The sequence below is a fragment of the Manihot esculenta genome, chromosome 5, assembly GCF_001659605.2.
Source record: "Manihot esculenta cultivar AM560-2 chromosome 5, M.esculenta_v8, whole genome shotgun sequence".
NCBI lineage: Eukaryota > Viridiplantae > Streptophyta > Magnoliopsida > Malpighiales > Euphorbiaceae > Manihot > Manihot esculenta.
The window spans coordinates 1,219,594-1,238,722 of NC_035165.2; the positions used below are offsets into that span (position 1 = coordinate 1,219,594).

General features: G+C 35.0%; 3 protein-coding genes and 1 non-coding gene across 4 annotated transcripts; 3 read left to right on the forward strand and 1 right to left on the reverse strand.

Annotated features, from left to right (window-relative positions):
- Positions 1–388: 388 nt before the first annotated feature.
- LOC110615031 lies at positions 389–1,802 on the reverse strand. The gene has a single exon (XM_021756735.2). The coding sequence runs from the start codon at positions 1,673–1,675 to the stop codon at positions 734–736; it is 942 nt and encodes a 313-aa protein (XP_021612427.1). The 5' UTR covers positions 1,676–1,802; the 3' UTR covers positions 389–733.
- A 2,647-nt stretch (positions 1,803–4,449) lies between these two features.
- Positions 4,450–8,676, forward strand: LOC110616182 (uncharacterized calcium-binding protein At1g02270). The gene is made up of 11 exons (XM_021758528.2): positions 4,450–4,733; positions 4,850–5,044; positions 5,148–5,252; positions 5,381–5,486; positions 5,901–6,121; positions 6,242–6,318; positions 6,403–6,517; positions 6,616–6,741; positions 7,280–7,390; positions 7,693–7,800; positions 8,179–8,676. The coding sequence occupies exons 1-11, from the start codon at positions 4,731–4,733 to the stop codon at positions 8,413–8,415; spliced, it is 1,404 nt and encodes a 467-aa protein (XP_021614220.1). The 5' UTR covers positions 4,450–4,730; the 3' UTR covers positions 8,416–8,676.
- Positions 8,677–8,743: 67 nt separating this feature from the next.
- Positions 8,744–8,816, forward strand: TRNAK-CUU. Its single transcript has one exon. It is a non-coding gene; the product is annotated as a tRNA-Lys (tRNA).
- A 4,977-nt stretch (positions 8,817–13,793) lies between these two features.
- On the forward strand, positions 13,794–16,993 carry LOC122723626 (NAC domain-containing protein 62-like). The gene is made up of 5 exons (XM_043956386.1): positions 13,794–14,088; positions 14,167–14,346; positions 14,466–14,713; positions 15,093–16,121; positions 16,225–16,993. Exons 2-5 carry the CDS (start codon positions 14,169–14,171, stop codon positions 16,345–16,347), a joined length of 1,578 nt encoding a protein of 525 aa, XP_043812321.1. The 5' UTR covers positions 13,794–14,088; positions 14,167–14,168; the 3' UTR covers positions 16,348–16,993.
- The last annotated feature ends 2,136 nt before the right edge of the window (positions 16,994–19,129 follow it).

Below are 19,129 nucleotides of genomic sequence, written 5' to 3' on the forward strand. Positions count from 1 at the left end.
TGACGCTGCCTGCGCCGGTGTTCCTGTTGTTAAGTTAGAGGCTTGTTAAGTGTGTCCCAAGAAGGCGATCGATCATCATGCGCTGCCTGTTGGTGTATTTTGTGGTTTCTTTTCTTTCTGATTGTTCTGTTGCCTTGTGTTTGAAAATCGAAAAATAACCCATTACAATGTTGTATTTGTGCAATTTGACCAGCCTAGCTATACGTTGGCGAATAAGTGAAAAAATCCATCTTTACTATAAATCTGGCATTATTTCAAACTATTCCTGATCATTTGCTGGCTTTTGCACAAGGATATTAAGGTTTATGCCCGATCCTATGCATATTGTTGATGTAATAGTTTTCATTTAGCAGCATCTGGGCAACTATCTATTATAAAACTAAAAGTATTCAATCAAATGAAGACAGATATATTGATTTGGAGAAATTGCTTAATTCAGGCTTCAATTTAAACAATATCATATGAACAAGCTGATCGTGAATACATTGTTAGTTTAGTATATACAGTTTACATCCGTGGGTTGTCCATCCCCTTTGGATGCCTAATCTATACATTCGTTGCTTTCCCTGCACACACACAGGACAAAAATTCTTTGAAAAAGCCTACGCTGTGGAACTTAAATCTTTCATGTTACAACTAGTTTTAAGTGTACAAGAAATCCGATGTTAATTGGTAAAAGGTCAATTCTTTTTAACAGGCCTTTGACGTTCGAAGGATAAGATCTGAAGGTATTCTATCCATGTAATTTTCCGTGTGCCAAATTCCACTGTGTAATATGAGAGGAAAGCTTCTTGATTAGATGAAGGCAAACCAGTACAAGTACGCCGCCGATAGCAGTAATTCGCATCATAGTTTGCTCTGGTGGAGCCTTTCTTGTTAGATAGACACAGTCCAAGGTAATGGAGATCCAACTTAGGCTTTCCAACAATGACTTGATTGCCATGATACTGCTTCTGTTCTGTTCAGTCATTCTACGTATAATCCTCAAGCACAGAGTCCCCACAACTAAAAATGCAGTGACAGACCACCCCCTGTAGGTGACCAGCGTCCCTCCTACCACCAAAACCTCCCTCCGACACACGCAGGACTGGCACTCACCGGAAAATGTAGAAGAAACCAGAGCATCGAAACCTGTATAGTAAGGCAATATAATGGAGTCTAGGTATAGGCTTGCATGAAGAATTCCAGAAATGGTTGATGCCTCATAGATTGCATACCTGACATCTTTATCAACGCCAAGATCAAAAGCAAGAGCAGATACATAAAGCAGTAGAAGAATTGCAGGGCCAATGCAGGAGAGAGGAAACAAAGAATTGATCCTGTAGCCTTTGGTTAGTGCTAAGAGGATTATTGGGAGAGAAACTGGACCTGAAGGTAGCAAGAATCTCCTTGAACGAATGAAACAAGCTTCCTCTCTTCTTGATATATGTATTACCATGATGGTTAACGTCGCCAGATACGAAGCAGTCGCAAATAGAAAAAGTATAATGTCCACATAACGTGGATAGTTCCCAGGATAAGTACTGTCGCAGAAGTAATGGTAAGGGCAGTTGATTGGATCCAATGTTTCTTCCACTTGCCATCTAACACATTTGAAGAAGGTTATGCGTATATCTTCAGAAGCCCATTCCGGCTGGAATGCCAGGCTCCCTGGCAGCAAGAATTGGCTGTTCATTGCTCACTGCCACTCAGCCTCTTTTCACATATAAGTTTATATGAATAAAGGTTTGCCTTCTGATTTTTTAAGCAATGGGCCTTGTTTCTGTTGAAACGTTGTAGGTATTGGTGAGATAGATAATGAAATGCCATCTAATTCACAATCTTTTTTTTTCTAATAGTAATTTTTTAATCGAAATAAAGAATTATAAAAAATAAATCTCTTATTTTCATGTTATCTCTATATTTACTAAAGTAGAAATTAAGTTGATAAATAGATAACTTAATTTTTTATGAGATGATTTTATTAAGAATAACGGAAATAGATATTCATAACCATATTGAAATATTATTTTTTATTTTTATTATTTATGGATGATTTTAGCAACAATTTCTTATTTTGAAAAAGACAACCATCCATTTGAATTAGGATGTAACTTGTTAAACAATCTTTGATTTAACTTGCTTCAATGAGGGAAGTTGTATAGTTTTCAATGATTATTTGGGATCATTTGCTGCATAAAGGAGAAGCACTGTCTGCATTGGTTATTTAGGATTAAAGATGAGGCATCACACCAACTTGTAGGTATTTTTATTTGCTTTCATGTTGGAGTTTTGAACTAACAGAGATGGGTAGGTGGATTCAAGGTGGAAATGTAAGTTGAAGTAGGCTTGATCCTAAAGCAATGATGTCTGGTTGTTGATTACTACTGATTTGATGACAGGTTTAGCCGTGCTACTGTGTATTTGGAGGATTTTATATATATTAGGAGAAAATTTTAATTTTTAAGTTATATTAAATAGAACAAATAATTATACCAAAAACAAAATTAACAAATACAATTTTTAAACTTTAATGGTTTTTTTTGTACAAGTATGAGCTAACAACCATAAAATAAAATAAAATAAAATAAAAAAAGTTTTTTGAAAACTTATGTTGAAGACCAGCAGTCGACGGAGCTGTTGTGCTGGGCTTCCTTTTCTGTTATTATTATTATGTGTCTCTATTCATTTGGATCCATCTGGTTTTCGGGCCTCTAGCCTTATACTCAATTTAAACACAAAAATAAATTACTATCTTTGGCCCAACAAAAAAAGTTCCCAAAAACAAAAGGGATTTCTTTTCAATTACTTAATTTCCTTTTATTTTCATTATATTAATTAAGGAATCAAACAACGTCAACAATAGTATTCGTCAACAATAGTATTCGAATAAAGAAAAATTAAAATATAACGAACTAAATTAAAAATTAAAATCGAACTAAATTAAATATATAAAATTTTTTACTTATATGTTATTTAATAACGAAATTGTCATTGGAAATTAGGAATAGTGTTGGTAAAAATATAATCTCTCCAGACAGCGGTGACAGTCACCGGCAAGAAAACGCGCCTGCAAACTTGCAAATGCGCGTCACCAGCGAAGACAGCTTGCCATTTTATTCTAACCTTTGATTCGCGGGCATCTGTCCTTCCCTTCTCTTTTAGAGGCACAGAAAACAAACTAATCATAATAATTAAATCAGTTGAATTGCGGTACACCACTTGTCTGTGTTGTCTCCCAATCGCCATTTGCCACGGTGGAGGGTGAGAAATACAAATGAGTAGAGATTGTTAACTTAGCTCTCATTTTCTATTAAGAATCCAATAGCTGGCAATTGATTTAACTCACTTGGCTCCATAATTTTCTAATAAACCAACTTACTTGAGTAATCTGTTGAACGGAATTCTCTCTTGTCGCAGCACCACGTCTATTTAATTTCATCGATAACAAATAAAATATTTATACAATAAAAAAATTAAAATATAATGACTTGCATGAATTATTATTTTTAAAATTATTTTTTATTAATTTGTTGACACTATTGTAGGCCAGAAGCCGCAGCCGGGACCATCCTACCATCATGCAACACAAATCCACTAGCCATCCATGAATATTAGGAGAAAGATTGTTTTGTCGAATTATTATGAGAGATAATTGTCATTTAATCACTACATTACTTTATATTCATTCAGTTTATGCACATGAAAGATAAAGAACATATGTATGTTATTTTATTTATTTATCATAGAATTAGGGGTGAGCATTCGGTCGGTTCGATTTTAAATCGAACCGAACCGAATAAACTGAAAATCAAAATTTTAATGTTTATGAAAATCGAACCAAATCGATTTTGGTCAGAAACCAAATTAAATCGAACCGATCTGATTCGGTTCAATTCGACGTGATTTGATAAATTTTAATTTTTAATAATTTTTTTATTTTTTACACCTTATTTTTAATATTTTAAAATTTAATTAAAATATTTTAATTTTAATATAATTTAATTTCTCTATATAATTAAAAAAAATATTATTATCAGTAATCGATTTGATTCGATTTTTTTAATTTTTTTTATCAAAATTAAATCGAATTGAAATAACTAAAATTTTTAAAATTAAAAATTGAATCGAATCAAAATATATAAAAAATCGAATTAAATTTTTAAACCAATTTAATTCCATCGATTCTTTCTAATTGCTTACCCTCGTAGAATCTAATTCAAAATTTATATGCATCTATCAAGCTGCCGGAAGGAAAAAAAAGGACTTGTCGATGAAAAAGTAGGGTGAGATAAAGAACCGACTAATCCATGTGGCGGATGATGATTGGCCTAAAGCTAAAAACTAGATTTTAAAAAATGACGGTTAAGCGTCAGCCCACGGAAAATAGGGAGGGTAATTGCGCAAACGGAAAAATAATTAATTGATTTAGAAACCAAACCATGGGCCCTTTTGTGCCGCAAGAGCCAGGACGGGACAGGACAATTATCTCCAGGAATCAATCCATGGATCTTAATCTTTTCACTGCACAATGCACGCTCCACAAAAGGTAGATCAACTCTATAAAATCTATGCATCCCCGCGAGAGGGACTCATGAAGTAATCTCCATCCACAAGTTGCAGTGACAATCGCTTCTTTTTCGAGAATTCTCCCCTCTACTCCTTTTATTCCATTCTGCTCTCGCCTTCTTCTCCTACTCTGGTTTTTTACATAACAAGAGGAAGAAGAACAAAGTGGCCACAATTCCAACATGGTATTCTTCTTCTTCTTTCTGGCCATCTGGATATGGTCTCGCGCTTGAAAAGGGTGTTCAATTTACTGGATTGGTTTCTAACTTTGTTTTCCCCCTTTCAATGGTTAAAAAAACAGGTGGCGGTCGTGGAGTCTAATGCTAATTCGAACGCGGGGCAGTTGAATTCTGCTGGGAATGAAACTAATGTTTTAAATGGAACGATTTCAAGAACCAGCAATGGCTTATTCTCACCAACAATGACGGAGGAGCCCTCCATTTCTTGTACCACTTTCAATATCCTGGCTCCTATCTACAAGCGACTCGATCACCAGGTAGAAACACTGGACATAATTATTAATTCGAATTCCTTTATTTATCATGATGTTAAATTTTTCCTTTTTCTCTTTTTTCTTTTTTCTTGTGGCTGTGAAACAGAACCCGAGTATCCGGGAAAGCGATTTCAGGGCATTCTGGTTCACCAGGAATCAGAGGATTTTGGATTGGTTACTCTTCGAAAGGTCTTCCATTATATGTCTCCAGGTGGTTAAATTTTATCTATTTAATTCTCCAACACAATAGATCTGACCTTCAAAGTAAAAGTTTGATAAGTCGGGCTTTGAATGGTGGTGACTGATTTCTCTTTCTGAAATTTGGATTTTGTTTATTAGGAATTTTGGGTCGGCAATGAAGAACTCGTGCATATGTACCAGGAGAGGCTTGGTGATGCCGGATATATAACCTTCCAGCTTGCCCGGACGAACAACCGAGGAGATGGTAAATGTTCTTCTTTCATTCCTTGGTTTGAATTTTCATTTTTTGGCCCTTGCTTGAGCAAACTGTTTCTTTGCACCTATTCATGGAATTTAAACAATAAAAGCTGTAAAACCTTTTCATCCAATAGCAGGATTTGTGTTTTTTATCCGTTCCTTTCCACAATCGGGCTTTACATTCCATAGACGATGAATTGCAAACCTATTTTTTCTGCAACTTGAATTAACGTTTTCCTTTTGCTCTTCATTTTTCCAATTTACCTAATGTTTGCTCGGTGGTTGTTTTCTTACTTATGATTAAATTTTTAAATTGAAGATACAGCTACTTAAGTGTATACTCCCTAGTACTATACCCATCTCAAGTTAAGCTTTTATTCTCTTCTTGCTCTGTCTTACAATTTTTGTTTCCTCTGAACAGGGTTGCTAACTGCTGTGCATAAGGACTACTTCAGGGTTCTAAATTATAAAGAGTTGCTCTTCAATGACTTTGGAGACCGTGTTGCTCAGCTACTGCATGTTCAGTCAGCTGTACCCCTTGCGCAAAACCAAAATGGAGATGCTCAACAAGAATTTCTTATTGTGAATACTCACCTCTTATTTCCTCATGATTCTAGTCTATCTATTGTGAGATTGCTTCAGGTATGTAAAACTATTGTTATTCATCATCTCATAACTTCTGTACTATATTTCCGTCCTTGAATTCCCGTGGGTGTGTTTTCATGGATATTTACCTCAAGGTTTCGTGTTGGTCTTTCACAGGTTTACAAAATACTAAAATACGTGGAAACATATCAGAGAGAAAACAAACTAAGTCATATGCCCATTATTCTTTGTGGGTATGTTTCTTGCTCGATGGTTTCTTGCATAACATTTGAAAATGAACATCCTCATTTTTGTACTTCTTTGTTTGCTCTATTCAGGGATTGGAATGGAAGCAAGCGTGGGCATGTGTACAAATTCCTTAGGTCCCAGGGATTTGTTTCATCATATGATATGGCTCATCAATATACCGATAGTGATGCAGATGCTCACAAGGTCAGTTTCTCTTATTCCAGTTTGAATGTCTAGATAGCAGCGATATTTTTATGCATATTAATGGAAATGTTTTTTATGTATCCTTCTGCATCCAACAGTGGGTCAGCCACAGAAATCATAGGGGTAACATTTGTGGTGTTGATTTCATATGGCTTCGTAATCCTATTAAATCAAAGAAGCTGCTGGAGACAAGTTGGGCTGAAGCAGTGCTTGGAATAATAAAGGTGAGTCAAATAATCTATTCAATCATTCAACCATAGTTGTTCTTGCTCATTTGTCAGTTTTGTAGTTTATGAGTTCTAGCTTCTGGATGTGCCATTTTTGCATTTCAAGCCAATGAACTTACAGACTTTTAATGGAAAGAGAAGAAAAAAGGATCAGGTCATTCTGATACTATGTATACAAGGATTAATTCATTCCTATGCTATGTAATATTTTTAGTTCACAGACCATTCCTAAGATAATTGATTTAGTTTTGAACTTTAAGATGTAGTTAACATCTTAATATACTTTGTGGCAAACTTCTCCGTTTCCTCTCGTGGTGGGAAATTGGGAATTGTTAAATGAACCTCCCTCTGACTGAATCAAGTAAAGCTAAAACTACTAATATTACTGCAAATCAAAGGATATCAACTTTGAGGCAGTTCCAATCCATTTATTGGGACTATCCAAGAAACATAATGTGAGTTTTTTTGCTTTTGAAAGTACAGTTAACCATGTTAAGCTTTCAACTTCTAATGCTGTAATTTTGCTGGATTTCAGGGTCAACTCCTGAGAGCTTCACTGAATGAAAATGATGCATTTGCAATTTTTAAGGCTGATGAACCTGGTGATTGTATAACATATTCAACATTCTGTGAAGGACTCCGTCAGGTACTTTAATATAACTACTTTATTATATAAGATATTATCCCCAAATGGAGCTGCATTTACAAACCGCTTCCCCTTCCCCAAAACCCAGCCCCCGCCACCACCCCCCCCCCCCCCCAAAAAAAAAAAAAAAAAATATATATATATATATATATATACACACACTAAAAAGCCATTGTTTGGTAAAAGCTGGAGCTGTCACTGCAAAAGCAGGCTGCCAGAATTCACAGCCAACTGCAGCTCTAAATAGTGCCATAAATTTAGCAGAAAGACTTATCATGTTGTGAATTTGTAACCTGATACAGGTAAATTTGATTGGTCTTCCTTGTGGATTGAGTTTCCAGCAGACGAAGGATCTATGGATACTAGTAGACGTTGATGGAAATGGCATTGTTGATTATGAAGAATTTATGGTGTGTACATCCCTTATTCATGATTACTGTTAAATTGATGTTTTTAATTTGCATCCTTATTTCATTTCTGAATTTTGGTACAAGCATCTCGTATAATAGCAAGTGTTGAGAAAGATTTGGTTAGTGGGATTGTCTTTTAACTCTGTGTACCTGTCTGTTTGTACCTGCCCTTTGTTATGATGTGCTGCATTAGAAATTGTGGTAACAAATAGTTGGACATATTACCAATGTTAGCTCAGAATGTTGCTGTAAATGCTCAAATAGTGTGCCTTTTCAATAGGTTTTAGAATACGACCTGAGTCATCGTCTTAGATGATCTTCTTCAATTACTTGTTCATATAAACATTATTTATTAACAATATGAATAAACTATTGCAGCAAAGGATTTGGAACTCTTCATGTCTGGTGCAAGAGGAAGATTGTACTTCAAATACTGAGGACACTGCGCTAGGTGTAGAAGAAGAAGCTGTCGGCTTCACTGTAAAAAATGCACACCTTTCCCCCCGTGAAGCAGAAAAAGGGATGTGGCCCGAAAATTATTCTCTTTCTGATCATGCTCGACTCACTGTTGTGTTTTCAGCAGTAAGAATGCATAGCTCTCCGAAAATCTTATAATCAACAATGGCACACTTGTGAATCAAACTAGCATAAGATGATGTGTAGGGTAGAGTCCAGAGTTTGTAAATGAGAAATAACTATGCATAGTTGATAGATGGGATGCCTGTGTCTCGGTGGATTAATGTTTACAGGTAAAATTTTTGTAACTAGTTGTGTTATAGAATCAGCCAAAATTTTCAGGCGGAGAACCATGTATTTTAGTTTTGAATTGAAATGTGAAATGTTCAACAAAAGCTTATTTTGCGCCTGCAAGGATGAGAGGCAGGAGTAACATATATTCTCATTCGTCTAAGATTATGAATAGGGTTGGCAATATTTAACAACAGCCCGTCTAGCTCAGTTGGTAGAGCGCAAGGCTCTTAACCTTGTGGTCGTGGGTTCGAGCCCCACGGTGGGCGCGTCTAATTTTTTTATACTTATGTGGGGTGAAATTTTCCTTTTTTCTCTCTGGTCGAGTAAACGCTGCCGTTGGACATATTTTACAGATAGATAATAATGGCTGTGAATGTCAGATTATTTAAATATCATCCTCGTCATTATTATTATTTAAATAATATTTAAACAGTTTTAGTTTGTATGTTTTAATTAATAATATTAATAAAAATATATTGTATTAGTAATTTATATTTAAAAATCACATAAAATATTTAAATTTATTTATTTTAAATAGGTTTTTAGAAATTTACAAATATTGATATTTAAAGTATATTTTATATCTTATTAATTATTTTTACTAAAAATTTAAAAGTTATAATGACTCAATACTCTAAACTGAATTTTATTAAATTTGATTATATATTTAAGAGATATTTATAATTTAATTTTTGAATATTATTATTATTTATAAATTAATCATTATAATTTTAAAAATCTATTAAAATATTCTTGAACTTTTACTTCTATTATCATTTCAGCCCTTTCATTTATTTTTTTTTATTTTTACAGTTAAAGAATCATAAAATATGGCAAGTTTATCTCTGTGGTTATTTCGATACTCTCACATTTTTCTTTTTTGCTTAAATCTAACTTCTTCTTTTTCCTTCTCTATAAAAGAAAATTTACGTTAATTGACTATCGAAACGGTTTATTCTGTTAAAAGTCAGGATAGCTGAAAACAATGGTCGTTCTGTATTAAAACTACCGAGGACTCGGCAATTCTCGGACAAGTAATGATACGCCGGTAATTATTGAAATTTTAACTCTCCGTCACTGTTTACGTTTTTACAACGAAATTTTTATCTTTTAATAGCTACATTTTTATGAACTGTCTGTAGTTGGTTCAAACTCTTCGATTTAACTGGATTTGATTTTGAATAATTGTAAATCTTTGTTAGATTTATAACTGATATTTCTGTTAGATGTTTCGTCCTCATACCACTCTATTTGCTCATATTTTATCTAAAAAATATATTAAACATGATTGTCTCTTTATTTAAAATGATATCACTCTTTATCTAATAAAATTTTATTAATACAATGAGTAGATTTACTTTAAAAAAAACATAAAATATCAAATTATCCATATTAATTAATTTTATCTCCTTTTTCAAGTTGATAAATCTTTCTCCCGATTTCACAAATAATTTTTCTTAATGTAAATAATACCACCCCACATTTAATAGGAGTGCGGACAGTCGGTCCAATCTTTTATTTTTCTCGAAATTGTACATTTAGTTCTAAATTTTATTTACTTTTAAATTGAATATTATATGTGTAATACCCGGCTGGAGTCCGGCATCGGAATTCTACCTTCCGGTGGAGTCCGGGATGTCGGAAGTCTCTAGAAGGGTTAGAGTTCTGTTTTTCTTAAATGTTTTGATATGTTTATAGTTTTAAAACATAAGAAAATGAGTTTTTGAGTGAAATGAACCAAGGCAGAAAAGCCAGGTTCGGCCGCCGAACATGCATGGCTTTCGGTTTCACGTGTGGCCGCCGAAGGTGGTCTGGCCAGCCACCTATAAAAGGCCCTCAGTCGGTTGAAACGATAAGATCACCGTTTCCTTGACCTGCTGAGGTGAGACCCTGTCCTTTTTAGAGTTTTCTTCATATTTTCATTAAATCATGCAAAGATTTGATTGATTTTCATGTTTATTTGAAGGTTTTGAGTTAGAAACTTGAATTTTGAGTTTGGAAAGGTTAAAGGAGAGTTTCTCCAAAACTTCACGTTAGGATCGTTCATCTTCTTGGTTTCAAGAGGTAAGTGAAGATCCTGAGCTTGTTTTTATGTTTTCTGAAGGTTTTATGAGGTTTTGGGGGAGAGTTGCATGAATAGGGTTATTTGTGAGGTTTGATGATTTTGTGAGTAAAGCTTGGTTATGTGTTGTGTGTTTGGGGTTTTAAGGCAGTTTTTGACCCCTTTGAGCATATACTTGGGTGTATGCATGTTGAAGGATTGAGGTGTTTGAGATTGGAAGAGGTATGTGCTTTTGGCGAGAGGCAGAGCAAGTTTCTGCCTTGCGGATGAATTCAGGTTCGGCCGCCGAAGGTACATTCGGCCGCCGAACCCATGAGGAGGTGGCTTCGGCTGCCCAAGCTTGCCCTCGAGCTTTTGGACTTTCGGCTCTGGAGGGGAGTTCGGCAGCCGAAGGTGCCGCCGAAGGGTAGAGACTTTCGTCTCTGGAATGCCTTTCAGCCTCCGAAACTTGCCCCTGAAAGGGTTCGGCTGCCGAAAGTAGAGTTTCAGCCGTCGAAGGTGCATGAGTTTCGTCTCTGGAGAGGACTTTCGGCCGCCGAACTTGCTGCCGAAAGTGTCCTGTCCAGCTTTCCTTTGCATGCTTTACATGGATGTTAGCGTGAGTTTAAGGGGATTCTTGGGGAGTTTAATAGAGTTGTTCTTGAGGTAGTTTGATCCCTCATTTGAGTTTATCTGTGCTTACACAGACCAGAGGAACCAGAGAGAGCAGCAGTGAGTACTGCTCCAGAGTGTTCAGAGCCTGCAGAGTCAGTCCAGATAGCCAGAGGTGAGTGGAACTAAACTTAATGCTTTTAATTGAAAAATGAAATGTTTTTAGCATTATTCATGCATCATGCGTATATAGTAGGTTGATTGCATTAGAATCCACGAATATGTTGCCTTGCATCGTTATTTGTTGATGTGGGTGAATGCTGAATGATCCAATAGTCTCTGAGAGAAGTCCAGGAGCCTTGGACTACGCCCTGGCAAATATAGAGAAGTCCAGGAGCCTTTGACTACGCCCTGGTAGGTATAGTAAAGTCCAGGAGCCTTTGACTACGCCCTGGCAATGGTAAGTACAGAGGTGTTATATACACATATACATATATGACAGGAAGACCAGGTGCTCGATTCTACGCCCTGGCATGGCAAAGTTACCGGGACTATGTGGTGACAGGTTTACCCTTGATATGAATTGTCTGTGATATGAATTGTCTGTGATATGAAGCATTCCATGAGTTCATGATATATTTTACTGTTCTACTCACTGGGCTATAGAGCTCATCCCACTCCCTTAACCCCAATTTTGCAGATTCAGTGTACAGTGTACAGTGTACAGGGAAAGTCCAGCAGAGTACAAGAAGAGAGAAGAGTATTATAATAGAATAGAGTGGACATGTAATAGTAAAGAGATGTAATAGTTGTGTATAAAGTTAGAAATGTGCTTGACTTAGTGATGTTTATGGTGTATGTACATGATCTGTATATATATATGTTTTACCTTTGTAAAAAATAACCAGGCTTAACAGGTATGAGTTAATCCATCTAGAGCAAGCTCTAGTCAGGGGTACAGAGTACAGAGTACAGAGATAGTGCATGCAAAGGTTAAGCCTTGATTCAGAGAAAAGAGTTTTTATTTTCACAGTAAATGTATGATCATGTATGAGATTTACAAGTACACAGAGAGTATAGCAGGCTTGCTACGGGTTCTGGCGGCCTTAAGCCGACCTGAATCCTAGCGCCGGTGACGGTCCATTTTGGGATCGTTACAATATGTATAAATTGAAACTCATCAATCTCCTTAGTATAGGAGTTGAACTGGTTTACTATTAAAGCTTTAAAACTCTTGTTCAACTATGAGCCACAGCTGGCAAGGGAGATAGAATCTGGGTGGAGAAAAATCTGGGACAGATTTTTTGAGCAATTTATACATTAATTCACTTTTTTAAACAACTTTCTGTTTATCACTTTATTTGTATTATATTTTTAATTAGTGTGGTAATTTTAATTGATTTGTCATTTCAACTTTGAATTGTGAATAGATTTATAATTTGGAAGCTAATTCATTACCATAAATGATTTTTTGTTTGATAATTTATCCCCATGATATTGTTTGTAATTTGAATGAAATTTCTTCTGGACATTAGGGATTCAAACTTTTGTTTATACAAAATCAAATTGCATGAAAAATTTCTCCTGCACATTAGAGATGGAAAGTTTTGTTTGGATTTGAAAAGTGATTTAGTTAAAAATTTTCTTGATGGTGTTTGATTTGGTTTGAAATTTCTCCTTTGATAAAAGGAACAACTAAGAGGTTAAAGAAACAAAACTCAAATGCAGTAGATAGATTTAGTCAAGAACCGTGAGGAATCTATAACAAGTTTGCATTTTCTCTATTAATTGTGACAAAGGTTATACTTTTAAAGTTTTTTGAAGAGTCATGTAAGAAGAGGGTAAATTTAAATTTTAAAAGTTTTCTCATTTATTAGACTAATATTTTAACGAAGACTATAAAAAAAAATAAAAAATATTTTAATAAAATTTTAAAAATTAATTTATAAATAATAATAATATTTAAAAATTAAATTATAAATCCCCTTATATTTAATTTCTTTTTAATAAAATTCCATTCAATCGAATATTTAAAAGAACGTGACCTCTCCATTTCAAAAAAAAAAAAAAGAAAGCAACCTTACGAAAAGCCAAAATTCTCGTAAAAGTAGGAAGCAGCTGGGGATCACACAATATTTTATAATTTCGCAACAGATCACTTGCCTTTAATTTTGATCATATTTTCAATTTAATTATTTAATTTAAATTTGTTATTCTAATTTTAATTTTATTATCATAAATCTCCATATTATTTATTACGGTAGGTTTTCAGGGTAAAAATGCATTAATAGTTTTAATATTAAAAAATATTTAAATTAAAATATTATTTATTAAATATATTATTACTAGTGAAAATATTAAAATAATTAAATTTTAATTAGAAAAAATGAAATCATATAATAAATAAAAAATAAGAAAAGAGAAATAATATTTTATTTAAATTTACTCGAAAACCTGCAATAAAATATAAGTGTGAGTTTAACAATATTGAAATTAAAATTAAAGAGTTGTAATAAAAAATTAAAGTTAGAGTAACCAAATCCAAAAGATGGTAAAGATTAACAAGAATGACTTCACCATTAAGCCTTCACTACTTCTCAGAGAGGTGGTACTACGATCACACGACCAATGGGCGATGACTCGGGGCGTATACTGTCGGAGTCTAAGTCAATGTCAATTTCTTTCCATCTGATTCTGTTCTGCCTACTAAAACCATTGTTCTTTCAGTGAAACCTTCACATTTCCCCCTTCTCCATAGTTAGCATTTCCTCTGTACCTCTTCTTCTTCTTCTTCCTCTTCTCCTCCTTTGCAATTACCAGATCTTTGATATCCTCCTTTTTCTGTTTCAGCTAAGAGGAATCAATCATGTGAGACGTCTCCTCCGGTGAGTGAAATTTTTCTTAGCTTTCTCTTACTCGCTTCTCTTTCTTCCGCTGATTCTTTAATTTGTTTCTTTTAAAAGATATGGCAGGTCCAATGCAGTCAGCGCCACCAAACTTACCGGTTGGGTGGAGATTCCACCCAACCGATTTTGAACTGCTTGACCCTTATTTGAAGAACAAGAGGCTTGGTCATCTTGCCCACTGCTTCTACATCGGAGAGTTTGAGCTATGCAATTTTAATCCTTCAGACCTCTTACCTGGTAATTAAATGTTTTAAACTCCATTTCTATTTTCTTATTTGTTTTTTTTTTCTTTTTTCTCGCTATACACGTATATACACAAATTAAATTAACCATAATGAAAATTTGTGCCTCTGTAGAATCGTCCGATGAAGAGTGCTATTTCTTCTGTCGACCTGAGCATTACTTAGAAAATGGACGGCGCAAAACGAAAAGGAAAGCGAGGACTGGATTCTGGAAAGGCACAGGCAAGACTATCTCAGTCACAAATAAAGATGATAATGAGGAGATTGGAACAAGAAAAATACTCGTTTACCATGATCCTAATCGGACTAAATGGGTCATACACGAGTATGCTTTCACTGCAAAACTCAACTTGCCCTTTAAGGTAGAATTCCAAAACCATGTTTCAAAATCACTTCAATTTAATATATGTATAAGATTTATAATTTTATTCATTTGGAAATTCACCTTATTGCTGGTTAAAATGTGCAAAAAAATCTGAATTTTTATCGTAATATTACTTGCGAGAAATTGCAATTACAGATATTTATGCAGATCCTATATTTCAGTGATCTTTGTCCAGGGTGTTCTGCTAGTTCTATTTTTTATTTGAAAGTTTGGCGATGTAATAAATTCTCTGCAAATTTGATGCCATGACTTCTGTTTGTTCTTTTATTTCCTCAAAATTTGGATGCCATAAATCTCTTGCAGCTCCGTAATCTGCTTTTGCTGATTAGTAAAGTATTATTTTTGTGCTTACACAGGGAGACTTCGTTCTTTGTAAATTACATGTAAACAAGAAGCAAACAGGCAATAAGAAGTCGACGAAGATTCAACCAAGTTCGAAGAATAAAAAGGCAAATCAAAAGTTAAAGGATATAAAGCTAGGTTGCAAGAAAGGTAAACCAAGTAAGAAGGCAAGAATGGATTTATCCGATTGCAATGCAGCTTCAGCTTCTACTTTTGAAAATCAAAATTTAATGACTAGTTCAGCCTATGGTGAAGGTGAACCACACAATCATATGACCTCTGATTGTGAAAATCAGAATCCAAATAAGATGGTTGCAATTCCAACCCATGAGGTAGGTGATTTTGGCTATCAAAAGGATTCTAATTTCTCATATGGAAACCCATATGATATGTCTGCTTTCTCAACCTACAACAAAGGTCAAGAATCTTTATCAATGACTCAAACTCCATATGGCATACATAATGTTTCAACCTGTAACAAAGTTGAAACAAGTTGTCTATTAGCTTCTCATTTGGAATATCAAAATCCAAATGAGATTAGTATTATTTCATCAAACGAGAAGTGTACACCAGTTTGCCAATGGGCTTCTGGTGTTGAAGATCAACATCCATATGAGATAACTACTGTTTCAGCAGATAACAAAGATGAAACGAGTAGTCTTATGGATTTTCAATTTGAAACTCAAAACCCATTAAAGATGAATTTTAAATCATCTTATGATAATGGTATACCAACTAACCCTGGTATTTTGGATTTTGGAAGTCAAAATCCCAGCATGAATTCCAATATATCAGTCTCTGAAGAAGGTGAAAGGAATCACCTCATAGGAGTACCTTCTTATTTTGAAAATCAAAATCAATATGAGAATACTGATAATTCAATTCCCGGAAATTATTGGAGTACCTGCATTGCTTCTTATATTCAAGATACTACCTTTCAAGATGTGGAATTTCAACATAACACCCAAGACATGTCAATCTTTGAAGGACATATGATCAATCACTCGCTGGATAGTCTGTTAGGAGAATATTCATTTTCCGAGGTGAGAAATGGCATGCTTGGTGGAAAATTCTTAATTTTGTTCCTTTCAAGAAGGGGAAGCAAACTCGGAACTTACATTTGCTTTATTGTGATTCTTTTTGCAGAATGAGATATTTACACGTGATGAACAAGAAGACACTGGTTGCTCTGCACTGCAACAGCCTATTCACAACAAAGAGAACCCTTGTCACAGTGGCTTCGGTACCTCTGTGTCTACTTCCACGTGAAACGTTCCTATTCAGTTCATTATTGGGAACTAGAGAACATTAATATTACAACTGGAGTCTCAGTATGTTATGTAGACAGGTAAAGAGGGTAGACTATATTCCTCTGCTGCATCAAATGCGTCGTAAAGAAAATAAGACAACTATTGAAGGAACCAAATAGCTCTAGTTGTGTTTGGTTCCCTGTATTAAACTATCAATGGTTGATAGACATTACCATTGATTGGCCCAATGATACACGTGCCAAGTTAGAGTTGGTTTAGCTCCATCTTCAAGCTTATATCCTTTATATATAGGCTTTCTACTAAAATTCTGCAGATGTATGATTACAAAGATGCCTCTCTTATAGAAAGAGAGGCAACTCTTGTCCCAGAGTTATGACGACTACTGTTGTGTTCTGATGTGAATTGTATCAAGAACTAGCAGCTCGTATTTTCTCGATATGTACCTCTGAATCTAAATCATTATGTGATAGATCAAGCAGCCCTTTTCTTATGCATGCTGGAGCAAATTATTGAATTGCTAATGCTTGCATGTGGGTCCCAGGATTCTTGTGATCATGTTTAGATGGCTAAGAATGATTTACTTCCTCGTGAATCTAGTCTATCCAATCTGTGATAGCATCAGGTATGTAAATTTTCTTTTTCCATCATCTTGATCAAACTTTCATTCATCTTCTATCCTATGTGATTAATAATTAAATTAAAATAAATATTTTATATTTTTGGTTTAGACGAGAAAATCTTAATTCCATTAAGCTAGGTGTCTTCTCACTTTTTTATATCTTAATAGTTCTATCTAATTTATAAATTCATTAATTATTGTTAAAAAATTAAAAAATTTTATTTATTTATGTTTTTTTCTGTCGGAGATACAAAGAGATTAACAAGGCCAAATATCCTTGATGAAAAGAGATTGAGCAGAACTATTGGTTCGAAAGTTGGGATTCTTCAGAATCTCTCTAGCAAGGAGATGGGAAGTTTCATTCTGTTGCCTTCTAACCCAATTGAAAGAGATGAAATCCAGATGAAATCCACATCTTTGCTAAATTCTTGAATATCGTTGACAATATTCTGAATCATAATGGTTCTTTTCCAGAACATAGGCCATCAAAGAGCACCTTGCAATTTCCTTCCACAATTAGATTATTGATGTTCCTGTTGCGAGCCAAACTGACAGCCTCTCTACATGCCATGCTTTCTAGATTAAGAGGATCCAAAATATGAGGAACTGGTACACAACCAATTATATCCTGTTGCGAGCCAAACTGACAGCCTCTCTACATGCCATGCTTTCTAGAATAAGAGGATCCAAAATATGAGTAACTGGTACACATAACCAATCTATAATCCGAGAGTTATGATATTTCAAAATAACCGCTAAAGCATCCATATTCCGAAACTTATCTGAAGCCGCATCAAAATTTACTTGGAGTACACTTGCACTTGGCGGTTCCCAATATGGGGAAGAAACATTAGGATCTTAAAGAGGTGGGGAGAAGGGGTATTAGCTGCCTTGAACCTATCTTGATGGTTGAGAGCCGACGCAATAATGTCTTGTGGTTGTTGATGGATGTGGCGGAATACCAAATTATTTATAGCTTTTCATAGGCTGCAAAGGATAAAAATCGCCATCTAAATAAGATCTTGACTCTCCTCATGTTCTTTGAGTGCTGAATTAATCTCCTTCTAACTATCTATGAAAGAATATTCCCTAATGAGCGTAGATCGGAATTAGAGAGATATAAACTAGATTGTTATAGCCTTAGGACATTCTAGGAAGATATGCTTGATATATTCTACTTGACTACAAACCATGCATTCCGGATGTATATACTGTATACGCTTGTGAATTGCCAAGCTTGTAGGAAGCTTTTCTGAAAGGGCACTCTAGAGGAAAATTGATAGTTTAGATGGAAGGCTAAGCTTCCAAGTTTTCCTCCAGAATGATTCTAGGTACCGTTAAGAACTTGGTTCAGAAGCTGCAAGGTTTGCTTGTTTAGAAGCCTTCCTAAGGTGTCTTGCAATGAAGTATCCCAATTAAATCGTGTATCTTTCATGTCTTTCATGGTGCCAAACCAACCTATTGTTTTGCTTGCAAACACCAACAGGGAGCGATAAAATAAAATCAGCATCTTCCTCCACAAAATTATTTCTTACCCAATGGTGTTTCAAGAATTAGTGGAAGGATCTAGCAGTTGTGATGTCCAGATAATATTTGAGTCATGGTCATCTCTCACTCTAGGTTTGTCGAGAAATGTTTGAGGTATTCAACTGTCATCCTTGAACATAACAGAGCGACCATCGTGCATATGCCAAAAGGCATAAAAAAAGAAACGGGCTGAGGATAGAAAAGATTGAAGAAGAAGGAAGGATCAAGGCTGATCGACACTGGTACAAACAAGAAGCCACGCTTCAGTGAATTTGGAAAATCCTAGAAAGGGCTAAACCCCAGAAGAGCTGTTTTTTGGTTTTCTCTTTGGCATGTTTGAAACTTTTTGTTTTTTTGCCCCCAAAGATGATTTTTTGTTTTTCGGTAGTCAAAGCAAAGGTGGTAGGTTGGACAGTTTTTTTTTTGGTTGTCAAAGCAAAGGTGGTAGTTTGGACACTCTTATATGTGTAATTAATCATATGTGGTTTTAGCCGTACATTTTCCCCTCGCGTTGTCCCAATAATTCTCTCTTCCTATTCGCCCAGGGGTGTCTGCTGAAACATTTGAATCATCAAGTGACTAAATCGGATGTCTATTTTGAACCGGATGTACGGAAAAATTTTTTTAGATATGT

What these genes read in the sequence shown, in the direction of transcription:
- LOC110616182 (XM_021758528.2), top strand. An exon ending in CAGTGCTTGGAATAATAAAG is followed by an intron (nt 6,742 to 7,279) that starts GTGAGTCAAATA and finishes GCTGGATTTCAG; the next exon opens with GGTCAACTCCTGAGAGCTTC. An exon ending in TTGATTATGAAGAATTTATG is followed by an intron (nt 7,801 to 8,178) that starts GTGTGTACATCC and finishes AAACTATTGCAG; the next exon opens with CAAAGGATTTGGAACTCTTC.
- LOC122723626 (XM_043956386.1), top strand. Translation starts at nt 14,169, where the DNA reads ATGGCAGGTCCAATGCAGTCAGCGCCACCAAACTTACCGGTTGGGTGG. An exon ending in TCCTTCAGACCTCTTACCTG is followed by an intron (nt 14,347 to 14,465) that starts GTAATTAAATGT and finishes GTGCCTCTGTAG; the next exon opens with AATCGTCCGATGAAGAGTGC. An exon ending in GAGAATATTCATTTTCCGAG is followed by an intron (nt 16,122 to 16,224) that starts GTGAGAAATGGC and finishes TTCTTTTTGCAG; the next exon opens with AATGAGATATTTACACGTGA.
- LOC110615031 (XM_021756735.2), bottom strand. Translation starts at nt 1,675, where the DNA reads ATGAACAGCCAATTCTTGCTGCCAGGGAGCCTGGCATTCCAGCCGGAA.